General features: G+C 30.3%; 2 protein-coding genes across 2 annotated transcripts in view; both read left to right on the forward strand.

The window, feature by feature from the left end:
* LOC105845996 (uncharacterized) overlaps positions 1–11,544 on the forward strand; it is a 38,869-nt gene extending 27,325 nt beyond the window's left edge. Inside the window, exon 4 of the mRNA XM_065807260.1 lies at positions 6,344–11,544. Within this exon, the coding sequence (XP_065663332.1) occupies positions 6,344–9,241 (2,898 nt within the window). The 3' untranslated portion in view covers positions 9,242–11,544. The remainder of the gene's footprint in view (positions 1–6,343) is intronic.
* The window catches only part of LOC136085794 (protein translocase subunit SecA 1-like), a 37,097-nt gene continuing 30,226 nt past the window's right edge, over positions 6,344–13,214 (forward strand). Inside the window, exon 1 of the mRNA XM_065807261.1 lies at positions 6,344–11,668. Coding sequence (XP_065663333.1) covers positions 10,484–11,668 — 1,185 coding nt within the window. The 5' untranslated portion in view covers positions 6,344–10,483. The remainder of the gene's footprint in view (positions 11,669–13,214) is intronic.

The following is a 13,214-nucleotide window of genomic DNA, read 5'->3' on the forward strand; positions in this document are numbered from 1 at the left end:
CCGTCGCTCCCAATGATGTTGAACTTCGATTCATCACTGAACAGGACAGTTCGCCTTTTCTGCACATTCCAGTCAATATGAGATGTAGCAAACAGGAGTATTTTCTTTAGGTTTTTTAGTGAAATCAGTTTGTTTTTTTGCTGGGCGTCGAGAAAACAATCCGCCTTCAACAGCACGTCGTCTGATTGTTCGGTCGGATACAGGCAGCTCTAATTGCTTTTGTATTTCGACTGATGATATCCAGGGATCCTTCTTGACGGATTTGACGATCATAGAATTCTCTCTAGAAGTGGTGGATCGCGGTCTTCCACCTTTGTTATCTGCTGCCAACATCCCCGTAGAACGATGTTTGGAACATAGTCTTGATACGGTCCATTTTTTCACGCGATATTCATCACAAATACTTTTTTGTGACATTCCACTTTTGTAATTGCCAATAATTTTCTTTCCTAGTTCCAATCCAAGACTGTCGGGAGCCATTTTTGCACTTGAAGTCATAAAAATAATAAAAATAAATAATCACGCTTCTCAAGGCTTACCGTGTTACATTTACCTTGTGACGATACAATAATGCTCTGTGGAACACAACGTCTTGGTTGGATGTGGACTGTATTTATTTAATTAAACACTTGTTGTATTTCACTTCTTGTATTGATGTTCTTCGATAAAACACTTTGATAAAACTCACTTCGATAAACTGTCTTAATAATACTGACTGATTGACTTCCATATACTGACTGAATTACATGTCGATTTACATGTCTCTTATATAGTAAAATGAACCTGTGTGAACCTGTTCTTGAAGATTCTAGATGCTTCTTTTCGATGCTTCTGGAAATTCTGGATGCGTCTGGGTGCTTCGGAATGTTTCTGGATATTTCTGGATGCTACTGGATGCTTCCATATGCTTCTTCTGGAAACTTCTGCATGCTTCTGGAAACTTCTGGATACTTCCTTTAATTATTAAAAAACTTCCGTGACGTTGACACGGACAAGACTTAAGAAAATGAAACAAACCAAAAAAGTTGCACTTGTTTTGTCCGCTGCAAAATGGCACTTGTCAACGAAATTCTGCCTGTTTGCTGTCACCTGTCAGTTGATTGCTCATGTCATGGCATGCTATGACTTTAGACTCCTGAACTGTGTGCTGTGGTAGTATAGTTCGTTTCGTTTTTAAGACAGGTAAAATTAGGAACACTTTTTAGCATTGTTCGATGTTGGTTGCAAATGTTTTGTCCAATACTATAGTAAAACAGAACATAAAGAAACTCGCAGCCCATGTGATTATACAAAAAATTAAAGATTTTTTATTTTCTTTATATATATATATATATATATATATATATATATATATATATATATATATATATATATATATATGTATACACTTGCATTTGGTAATAATAGACTTTTTTATTTAATTTTTACTTTATTTGTGTCGTCTAAAATAGTTTCATAAAATAGTAATTTTTGTCATTTTGTTGAGAACAATTTTTGATTCACAAAAGCAATTAATATCAAAAAAATCATTCAAGTTAGATCAAGATTCAAAATTTCCCATGTTCCAATTTTTCAAACTTTTTTCTATACTTTCAAGAAAATCAACAAAAGTTTCAAAAAAATTTAAAATATGTTTATAACACATGTAATCAAATTTTTTATAAAAGTTTGTATATGTATTAAGTAATCAGTATAGATTTTCTTATGTTATCAGTATATATAGTATGGTTATATTTTATTATTATAATATAATAATAATAATAATAATAATAATAATAATAATAATAATAATAATAATAATAATAATAATAATTAGAGATTCACGTGCCATTAATTATAACAATTACAATAGTGATGAAGTAATTCAAAAGCACTAAAACAAGGTGGCTATGAGTTTGAAAAAGCGGTTATAAAAAGTTCATCTTTTAGTCTTTTTTTAAATGTTTCTAAAGAGTTTGAGCTTCTCGTGTTCATAGATACACCATTCCAAATTCGAGGTGCAGTCATACAAAAAGAATTTGAGCCCAAAGAAGTTTTTTGTTGTCGACGTGTAAGTTGAGAACTGTCTAATGATCTAGTATTTTGTTTTGAAGTTCGGACATCTAGGAGTTTAAATAAATATGCAGGAGATTTAGATAATAAAATTTTATATGTGATAACTAATATCTTATAGATTATTCTTTGATTTATTGGTAACCAATGAAGAGATTTTACCAATATTTTAGAATTTAAATGAATAGGAGAATGTAAAACACTTCGAGATAAGCTTTTTTGAATTCGTTGGAGTTTTTTAATATTTTTTTGATAGGTACCAGATAAAAGACTGTTACAATAGTCAAGCTGAGAGTTAACAATGTCACATGCAATTGTATTTGCAGCTTCTTTAGTCAGAAATGGCGAATGTGGCAATGTGCACGAATATGGTAATTGTAGAGTTACATAGTGTTGTTTATGAACTTGTTCGTAGAGAGGGATGAATCTAGGGTGACACCAAGGATTTTACTGAATTGATCGTAGTTATTGTTGTTCCAGAAAAAACAATTTTTGAATGATTTTTATGCTTGCTAATTTGTTTTTTAGATCCAAATAAAACAGCTTCTGTTTTATTTGGGTTGAGCAGAACTCCATTTTATAAAAACCACTTTGTTACTGCATCAGCACACACACTGATTTGATTAATGCTATCTTTGCCTGGATTGATGATAGTATAAAGTTGGGTATCATCAGCATTTTGATGTTGATTGCCACCGAGTTTTGCTACATTACGATATATAGGTGAAACAATCATGGAAAATAGAAATGGGCCTAATACACTACCCTGTGGTACTCCTGTTGAACTTGCTATTAGTCTAGATTTTGTTGATCCAATAGAAACAAAAGATTTTCGAGAGTGCAAGTATGATGTCAACCATTTTAAAGCAATATCTGTGACATCAAATTTATCTTTAATACAGGAAATCAGCAGGCTAAGATCAATTGTATCAAATGCTGAAGATATGTCCAGAGATAGGAGAATAGTGTTCAAATTGCTGTTTCGATTAAGTGATTTGATCAAAAAGCAGATTGCAAAGGATTGAAGTTAATAGATGAAGTTACGTAAGGAAGAAGACAATATAATGTAAACTTTATAAGAATTTTAGAAATTATATTGACATTTGATATTGGGCGTAGATTTGATTTATCAAATTCTGCTAGTCCTGATTTTTTGGAAGTTGGTGTTATTTGAGCAACTTTATATAAGGCTGGAAAATTCCAGATTTGAAAGAGAGGTCAGCAATGTGAGCTATAAGTGGACTAAAAAGTTCTGAACAAGATTTAAGGACGTTTGTTGGAATAATATCAAGTGGCGAAGTCTTAGGTTTGAGAGCTTTAAATATTTCTGACACATCTGTAGGTGTGGCTGTACCTAATGGTGTTAAAATTTATTACCGGAGGATGTAATTTTGAGAAGGATTTAGATTTTGCGTTTTTTGCAAGCCTTTCCTGGATATTATTTTTTATACTTTCAAGTTTGTGTATGAAATATTGACTTATTACATCGCATTTTGCTTCTGGTATTGTGTTTTTAGTTTTTGAACTATTTGAATTTAGTAATTTCTTGGCAATATTCCATGCTTCTTTCTGATTATCCGTATGCTGAATTTAGTTTTGCCTTATAGTGATAACATCTGGGTTTATGAATTGCTGCTGATGACTCACGGCATGCTATTCTATATAGTTTTTTATCTGATAAGTTTCCAGTTTTTTTATAACCACGCTCCAGTTTACGACGTCTGATTTTTTTATTCTTGGCATCTGAAGATAATCATCTATCATCATGTTTACCAGATCGCATTGAATATTTCCGAATGGGTGCTAAATGATCGAGAACAGTTGTTATATTTGCTCTTATTTGTTCAGCATTATCATCCACGTTGTTTTCAAGTGATAAGCAACATGGAATTACTTGCGATTCTTTTATAAAGCGTGACAAGTTTAGTTTTCTAAAGTTTTTTTTTGAAAACCAAACAGTTTTAATATTTGAAGGTTGATGATAAAGTGCAACCCGAATCATTTTGTGATCTGAAATACCCTCATCACTTACTTGAAAATTGCTGAGTAAAATGTCATAATGTCGATTAAATACTAGATTATGCATGTTGGCTATACCGGTAGTAGATGATATGCGAGTTGGAGATCGAACTCTTTGTATCTTGCTGTAGGTCTCTAGAATCTCAGCAAGTCTTGGATTGCAGGTTGTTGGAGTAGTACCTGGGCAGTTAAAGTCACCACACAGAAGTATTTCTCCAGATAATGTTTGAAGTTCCTTTAGGGGATCAGATAGTTCGAAAAAAAAAATACTTGTTGGAGTGATTGGATTTGATCGGTAAATTGCAATAGTATTGTAGATATTATTTGCCAGAATTAGTTTGGCAGATATATGTTCATAAGACAGGCAGGTAGACAATAACGAGAGTGGTTTGATATTTAAGTTGTCACGGTATATTATTGTAACGCATCCTCCACGATGATCTGATCAACAGTACTGAATTATTTTAAAGCCTGTTGGGTCCATATCGTCTTGATTTGCAGTAGAGTCGTCTGACTTTATCCAAGTTTCAGTGAGTATAAAAATAGCTAGAGAATGATTATGCACTATATCATGAATGATAGCAGATTTTTTCATAGCAGATTGAACATTTTGTATTCCCAAGTTTAATGAAGAGGACCTTTTAATTTTTATATGTAAATTATGCTGATTTGATTTTAATCCATTCGAGTTCACCTAATCGTATAGGTCAATAATATTTTTTCCATTGTGCACATTGTATCGTTGCCTCCCATTTGTATCCTCACCTTCATGAGCAAGTGCTGCGTTTCTAGTATTTCTAACTTTTCTGAGTTCACTGTCGAACAATCTCTGGTTTGCAGTTTTGTCTTTGTTAATAAAGATATTTTTGAAGTTGATATTATCATTTAACTTTTTGGAATTTTAAATTAAAACATTTTGAGTTTCTTTGTTCTCCAATTCAACTAAGATGAGGTCAGGTGGTCATTCCGGTCTTTTAGTCTTTTTAGTTAGTCGAATTATTCTTTTTGTATTTGTTATTGAAAAATTTGTTTTTTTTTTTTTTTTTTTAAATAATTTATCTCCCTAAAGCCGAGAAGGCCACTACAAATGAGGAAGCTACTTGTGGTGATCACCCTCTCTCAACTTTATAACTCCGAAACACGAACCTTGACGAACAAAGCCGCTGCGCGGAGAAACAAGTTGAGCGCGGTACTACCAGGGACATGATGGAAATCGAACTCAGAACCTCTCGCTTATGAAGAGAGCGCTCTACCACTACACCACTACCGCATACCGCATACCATACCGCACACCACATACCATACCGCGTTTTATTGCTTTTAGTAATATTTCAATGGTTTTTCTATCATTTTTTTCTTTAATTTGTTTGTCTAAAGTAGTATGATCAGCTACCCCACTTATAATGATGTTATTTGCAATTATTTTTTTTATTATTAAACTGGTTTGTAATTTTTGCTATCATTACCACGTTTCTTTTGGCTTTGATTGATTTTGCTGAATTTATGTTGCTTGTCCATATGTGAATATTGTTGTTGGTTTGTTTGATGTTGCTATTGAGACATTTATCTTTTCATTTTCAAGAATTTTAAGTCGTTTTAAAAAGTCAGAAAAGATACACAATATTTTGCCACACCATTTATGCATATTTTTGGTAACTTCAGCTGATGCACTAGGAACTGTTGGCCAATTTGGCTCTTCTAAGAATTCATAGTCGAACTCCATGCTTTTTTTTTATATATATTTTTTATGAATATATGAGAGGATTACCACGCTGAATAACTGTGGATTACCTCTTGAAGTCTTTTGTAGGAGGGTTACCCTAAATAACAGTGGGTTACCTCCTTAGTATATATATTAAACTTATTAACACAAATACTTTAAAAAGTTTAGATGTGTTTTTTTCCGTTTATATATGCTTTCCTTTTAACCGCTTTTGCTCTTATTTTTATTTTTGTTTTATTTTTATTATATATTTAATGCCTTTAATTTTTATCCATATTAGTATTTAAATCCGAAAAAGGCAGACTTGAAAAAAAATTTTATAGAACTTGGATCCAAATAAAATTGCGGTTTGACAATTAAAAAAGAAATTTATTTAAATGTAAAAGAAAAACAAATTTTATAATTTTAACTTTAAAATCTTTTTGATTTAAATAAATATTCCAAGTTAAAATATGTAAATAAAAAAAATAAAAATTTAATTTTCTGAACGTAACTTTTTGTACTATACTTAATTGCAGCATTATATTTAAATGTTGTTTAACTCCTCAGGTAAACACGATCCAATCAAAACTTGAAAATTTTTTGGAAAAAAATGATTTCAATGCATCGGCTAATCTACTTCAACATTCTAAAATTATTTGTATTAAGTTTACTGACCATGAAAATCTAGTTAAGCAAATCACTGCCGTTTACGAAAATCTTAAAACATTAGTCATATTAAAGTTAAAAAAGTTGCCAGAATGTTGTGAACACTTATTTGCACAGCAATATTTAACTGATAATGATTTGTCTGATATCAATGATTTCCTTCAAGTTTTAGAAAACGCTAAACACATTAATTTGTTATGCGAACATATTTCTAAAGAAGAAATAAACAAACACTGTGAAATGTTTCTAAGCACAGTAGTTCACTTTTTTGAAAATTTAAACGATGAAATCAATCATCTCTTTAAAAACGAAAAGTTTAAAGAAATGGAAAGAGTCTATAAGCAAATGCAGTTGGTCCGTCGAATCGAAATTGTTGAGCAACGGACCGCTGAAGTGTTCTATTCGACTAATCAAAATATAACTGGTTACATGAAAAGCTTAAGTGATGATACAGAAAAACTACTAAACAACAAAAACAATGATGCTGTCGACTACAGCAAGTTGTTTTCAAATCTTAAAAAACTAAAAGATGCTGAATGGCTGAATAAACATAAATGGGGCTATTATGACAGTATCATTCAAGACATTCAAAACAATCTTACAGGCTGGGCATTTGGTTTATGCGAGACAGTCATTGAAACAAATTTGGATTTAGAAAATTATTTAGAGCTTATAAAAGTAGATAAAGCACTGCAGCAGCTTGACAATTTGAAAAAGTGTCAGGGTAGTGTTCCAGACATTCAAAAATATCGTGATCAATCATTCGAATATTTTTACAGTTCGGTTGAAAAAAGCCTTACGAGTATTAAAAATACTTTTTGTTTAGAAAAATATAGCTTGAATCACTTAAAAAGTAGAAAAACAAAAATGATAAATATTAAAAACCAATACCTATTAAAGCAACCAAATTTTTTATATTTGAAAAGCGAACAATGCGATACATTAGAACAGGTAGACGAGAAAATTATGAGCCTTACAAACAATATTAATGATTTTGAAAAAAATATTGAACAACACAATTCAAAACAAATCTTTTATGCTGATATTCTTAACAAATACACTGTTTGTTTAAAGGGACCTAAAAAAGACACAAAAAGTAAAAAAATTTTACTTTCATATAATTTTAAAAGCATTGAAGATCTTATTAATACTGAAAAAGAAAACAAAAAGAAAATTAGTGACCTAAAGAATAGAATAGAGCAAAATAAGCATCAAATTGGTCATCTTGAAATGGTAAAGTCAAAGTTCAATGAGATGTCAAATAAAAATTTACCATCTAATGAAGCTAACAAGTTTATCTCGGAAACAAAATACAAAAGTATTGAAGGCCTTAACTACAAAATCAAGGAGCTCGAAAACAAAATTAATGACAGCAAATTAAATGGCGTTGAATTTTTATTTAAAACAATTGAGCACAGCAAAGCTGAAGCTGCATTAAATTACTTAAATTCGTGTTTTTCAACAAAGTTTTTTAGCAAAAAAGCAACTAGCTACAAGTTAGATTTTGAAACGTTTTTAAGTAAGTATAGAGAGTTAATTATATCTGAAATGGATACTTGTTTAAACCAAGTACAGAAACTTACTTTGGAAAACTCTTACTTGGCGCATGGATTAACACAGAGAATTAAGGTTAGACTTGAGGAGTGCATCAAAATTCAAAATTATACACTGCTAAACAATTTGATGCAAAGTCAGCTCATTAAAAAGGATATGTTTGATAGGCTCTCAAACTATCATTTAATTATTGATCAGCTTGGTGACAATGCATGTTTGAAAACCGAAATAGTTAAAGCTTTTATTCAGTTTGATAAGTATTTTGAAAATAACAAATTTTATCAACTGCTTAGTGATTACAACAAAAACCAAAATCAAGAGTTGGATGATTTTGAAAAAAGCGTTATGCAATATGTTGAAAACTATAAATTTAATGAGTTGGCTATGAAACTTTTTGAAATTGATGAAAAATTAATAAAATTTAACTCAATTTTTAAAATAAAAACAAACTTGGCGAACATTATAAACAAGTTAATAACTAAAACTAAACATAATTTGAGAGCATTGGGAAACAGCCTAGATAAAAATGAGGTTGAAAAGGTAATCAAACAGCTATCAAAGTTAGACAAAGCTAAAAAATGTTTGTACAACAATCTTTCTCTTAAAGAAAAGTTTAAACTAAATAGCTACATAGATCAAGACACTGAAGTTGAGCTAACTAATTGTTTCAATTTTATTTATGAGACTATTTCAAGAAACATACTAAAATATATACACAGAATAAAGTTTCACATAAATAACAACAATTTTTACGAAGCCGAAATAAAAATAGAACATGTATACAATATTTGCAACTCGCTTGAAAACTGTTACAGTTCTTCTGAAATAAACAGTAACATTGAAATCATTCAAGAAAACTTTGAAGAAAGGCTGAATGCAATAACGGAAACGTATGTAAATATGCCAGTAAAAGATTATTTCCAAAACACACCACAATTAATAATAGAAGAGTTAGAAAAACTTGTTAACCATACTAGCAACGAAAAATACGTTGAATTATTGGGTAGAATAAAAGAAGCAATACGGATTCAAATGCAAGAAGTTTTTCGAAGTGCTAGATGTGCAAAACCAGATGAGCGTGCGGTCAGCATGGAACTTATTAAAGAAACTCTTTATTTATTACCAGACGGTATGAAACTTTGGATAGAATCTGAGCAAGAAAAACTTAAAGTCTATATAGACCTCGAAAATAAAAATTATCATAAAGAATTCACTAGAGTTAAAAGTTCTACGGACATTAATTAAATTCATAAATTTATGGAAAAATGTGAATGTAATGGTATGGGAAAGTATATTCGTTTGACGCAAAATATAGTGATTGACCAGGTGGAGGAATGCGCTGGCTCTTTGACAAATTACTTAGAAGAAAACAATATCATTAAAGCATTAACTATATTTAAAAGAGTTTTGGAGTACATGCAAGTATTTGGTGAAACATTAGTTGAAATTAAAAGTATTTTTCCAATAATAGAATGTAGTTTGCGAAATAAGTTTAATAACTTATGCTCAACCTTTTCCGACATTTCAAGTAATCGTGATATTGAATATACGATAAATTGCTTTCATAATTTAAACAGTTTTATTGAATTAAAAACATATATTGAAACGTTGAACCATTCAAATCTACCTAGCTTTACAAACTTAAATAAACTGATTGACAATATATTAGTTGGATTGGGTAAATCGTATGAAAACATTGTTAACTTTTTTCTTGATTATCAAAAAAAGTATCATGGCTCTCTAGAGGAGCTCAATATTACAAAGATAAATGAATCAATGATTGTTTGTCAAAAATGGAACTCATTTTTAATTTGTGTGATACGCCATTCCCGAATAAATGCAGAAAACTCTATTGTCAAAAAAAACTTGTCAAAGATTGAGACCTGTGTTCTCTACAATGAAATGAGGGAAAATCTATCAACAAAACTTAGAAACTACAAACTTCAAATAATAAATATCGAGCTTCAAAAAGCTAATAACAACGAAAGAGAACTTTTTTATCAAGAGTTTGTTAAACATATACTATTTTTATTTCATTCTAAGGAACTGAAAAATCATATTAACGATAATTTATTTGATCCAAATTCATATGAAAACGAAGTATTTCCTTTTTTAAAGACCTACTTTAATAAACTATCTAATTCTGCTAAAAATATCTTTCGTGAAGATAACTCTGATATATCGTTGCAAGAATTTGATTTGTTTCGACATAACTTAGAAAATATTAAAATGTTCGATAGGCACTCAAAATCCGTAGGGATAAATTTTAACTTGTCAACAATAATGCAAGAAACTACAGAAAAGCTGGAGAGAACAATAAGCTATCTTTTCGAAATGGTTGAAAGATCTGAATGAGATGTAAATGAAAAAGTAAAGTGGTTAATAAAAATTAAAACCTTTGCTAATAACTTACCTGAATATACGGAAAGCATAAATGAAAAATTAGATTACATTTTTAAAATATACAAAAATCAGCATGGAAAAAGAATGGAGATGGCGGAGTTAAGTATTGCTTTGCAACAGGATCCAAGTGGAGTTGGCTTCAATATTATCTCGGAGCACTCTTTTTTTAAAGGACAAGTCATTTCAATTTTTAATCAGAATACCAGGTATCATGGAATAGATTATGTGTTAAATAATCTTGAAGGTGACGATATAAAGAAAGAAAGCAAACAAAGACTTAAAGATGTATTTGAATTATATATAAAGAATTATAAACAAGCGATCGCAAAATATATTACTCAAATAAGTGAAAAAAATGTGCTAAACGAGTTTATATCATTAATAAAACATAATGCAGACAAAATGACTGAAAATGTGTTGCAAAAAAAAATATGGGACGAACACGATAGAAAAAGTATAAGCATACTTGTGGCTAGAATATTTGCGTTGTGGACATTGCAAAATGCTGAATGCTATAATGAAATGGAAGGCATTGAAAATCAGGATTCTTATTTGCTTACACCACACCCAAGTCAGGTTATATCTGTTTTTCGCATTTTAGGAATAGGCTACTTTGAGCCAAAGCAGGGCAAAAGCATTACAGATAATATAAAAAGCATATATGAAAATGTATGTGTCAGCAACGACAAGCTTCAGAACAATATGGTGCAAATAGGAACAGGTGAAGGAAAGTCATTAGTTTTGGCCGTTGTATCGTGTTTTCTAAGTCTTATTGGCTTTGATGTCAGCTGCGCTTGTTACAGCGAGTACCTAAGCTCACGTGACTACAAGTCATTTCTTCCCTTGTTCAGCTCTCTAGGCTTGACAAGTCATATTCACTATGCCACTTTCAACACCATATGTGAAGATGTTATCAATCAGAACTGTAACATTCGTAATTGCGTTGCTGACTTAGTCTCTAATAAACCAGCAGAAACGGTTGGGTCTCACAAAAAGCCAACTAGACCCATGATTTTGTTAATTGACGAAGTAGATGTGTTTTTTACCAAAGATTTTTACGGTAACTTATATACACCATTGGCGCGAATCAAAAATTCATGTATAACTGACCTTACCAAGTATATATGGTCTCATAGAAAAGAAAATCTAACTCTAAAACATATGAAATCAACATCAGAGTATCAAGCATGCTGTTTATATTTAAAAGAATGGGCCTTCCTACTCACTGAGGCTGTAAAAGATATGCTAGCTGATCTAAAGGAGTTTAAGGTAAATAATAAAGAAGTTTAAAATTATTTTTAAGTTGTTTAACATTCAAATTACAAATTTGGATTTCAAAACTACCCTTCATTTTTCTTTTTTTTTCTTTTTTTTTCTTTTTGCTTATAAAAACAGTTTTTTTTTAATGTTTTGGTTTATTTTTAACATAAGTTTCGAAACATAACATACTTTATAATTATCATATTTTATAAAATTTGTATATTTATACTTTACATATTTTATAATGTTAATATTTTTATATTTAACATATATCAAAAAATATATGTTTTTATATTTAGCATATTTTATAAAAGCTATTGTTATAAAGAATAAGAATGATATAATGATTATATCATATCATAATGGTTATAATAATTACGTATAAAGAAGTATATATCTGCTTGGATACTTTTTTTTTGTTTGTATTTAAAGTAAAAAGTCTCGCATTAAATAAAAATATATTTTCCAATCGACTTTCAAGTGATACGCGTTTCCTAATGTACGATTAGTTAAACTCTGAAGAGAACCTCGTGAATACAAATATATAATAAACAAGAACCGCAAAAGGTTTAAACACGAGCGCGATTAGACAACATTCCCCAGCTTACTAATTAGTTACAAAGAGTTCAATATCATTTTCATTGCAAAACTTCACGTTAATAATTTCTTTGCTCAGCCTTTAATATAAGTCTCCTAAAAAGTAAAGTTTATTAACAGGTACTTGATTAATAATTTCTTTTCCCTTACTAATATACTCAACTTCTGCATCTCGTATATGATTATATGTGTTTTCATTAGTCTTTAAACAATTCCCCTTTTTCCATATTCTTTGCCTATTATTAGGATCATGTATTAATACCACAATAATTATTGCAATTTGGGTTGTTCCCATTTATTTAATATGTTTGTGATATTCTCTCATCTTGGTATCATATTAATCTCTCCATTGCTTCCAATTGTGATTTAAAACGTTATGAATGTATGCGTTGCGAATACTAAAGATATATTTTATATTATTTTCTTTAATTGCTAAATGTTTAAGGTCTTTCCATATATTAAATGGTTTGGTGTGGGGTATCTCCAGGTTAATCGTATGTAAATGAATTTGGCCAATTGTTGATGGCGGCTTCAACTTCGGCTTATATAGTTAAAAGTTTTTTGTAGTTAAGGCTCGCATTATCTATTACTTTGCGAAGGCAGCGTTTTGTCGAAGCAACAAGTTCTTTGACAAATCTTTCCCTCCACGGTGCAGCGGAAGGGTTCCAATTCCATGATATTCTTGAAATAATATAAAATATCAGAGATATAATGTGAGCTGTTGTCGGAAATGATTTCCACAGGTGCTCTTCGTTTTGCTAAGAATCGTCGTAAGCTACAAACGCAGATAAATCAAGAACAAGATCTGAATATAAAGAGCGTTCTGTACAACAGCTATATATAAAAATCCAAGTCTTAAATAAAACATTACTTTTTTATATATTTTTAATGTATAAAGAGCCTGCATAGTTCAAACCTGTAAATTTAATGGCGTGGTCATCATTTAGTCTACTTAAGG

The sequence above is a fragment of the Hydra vulgaris genome, chromosome 10 (genome assembly GCF_038396675.1).
Source record: "Hydra vulgaris chromosome 10, alternate assembly HydraT2T_AEP".
Classification (NCBI taxonomy): domain Eukaryota; kingdom Metazoa; phylum Cnidaria; class Hydrozoa; order Anthoathecata; family Hydridae; genus Hydra; species Hydra vulgaris.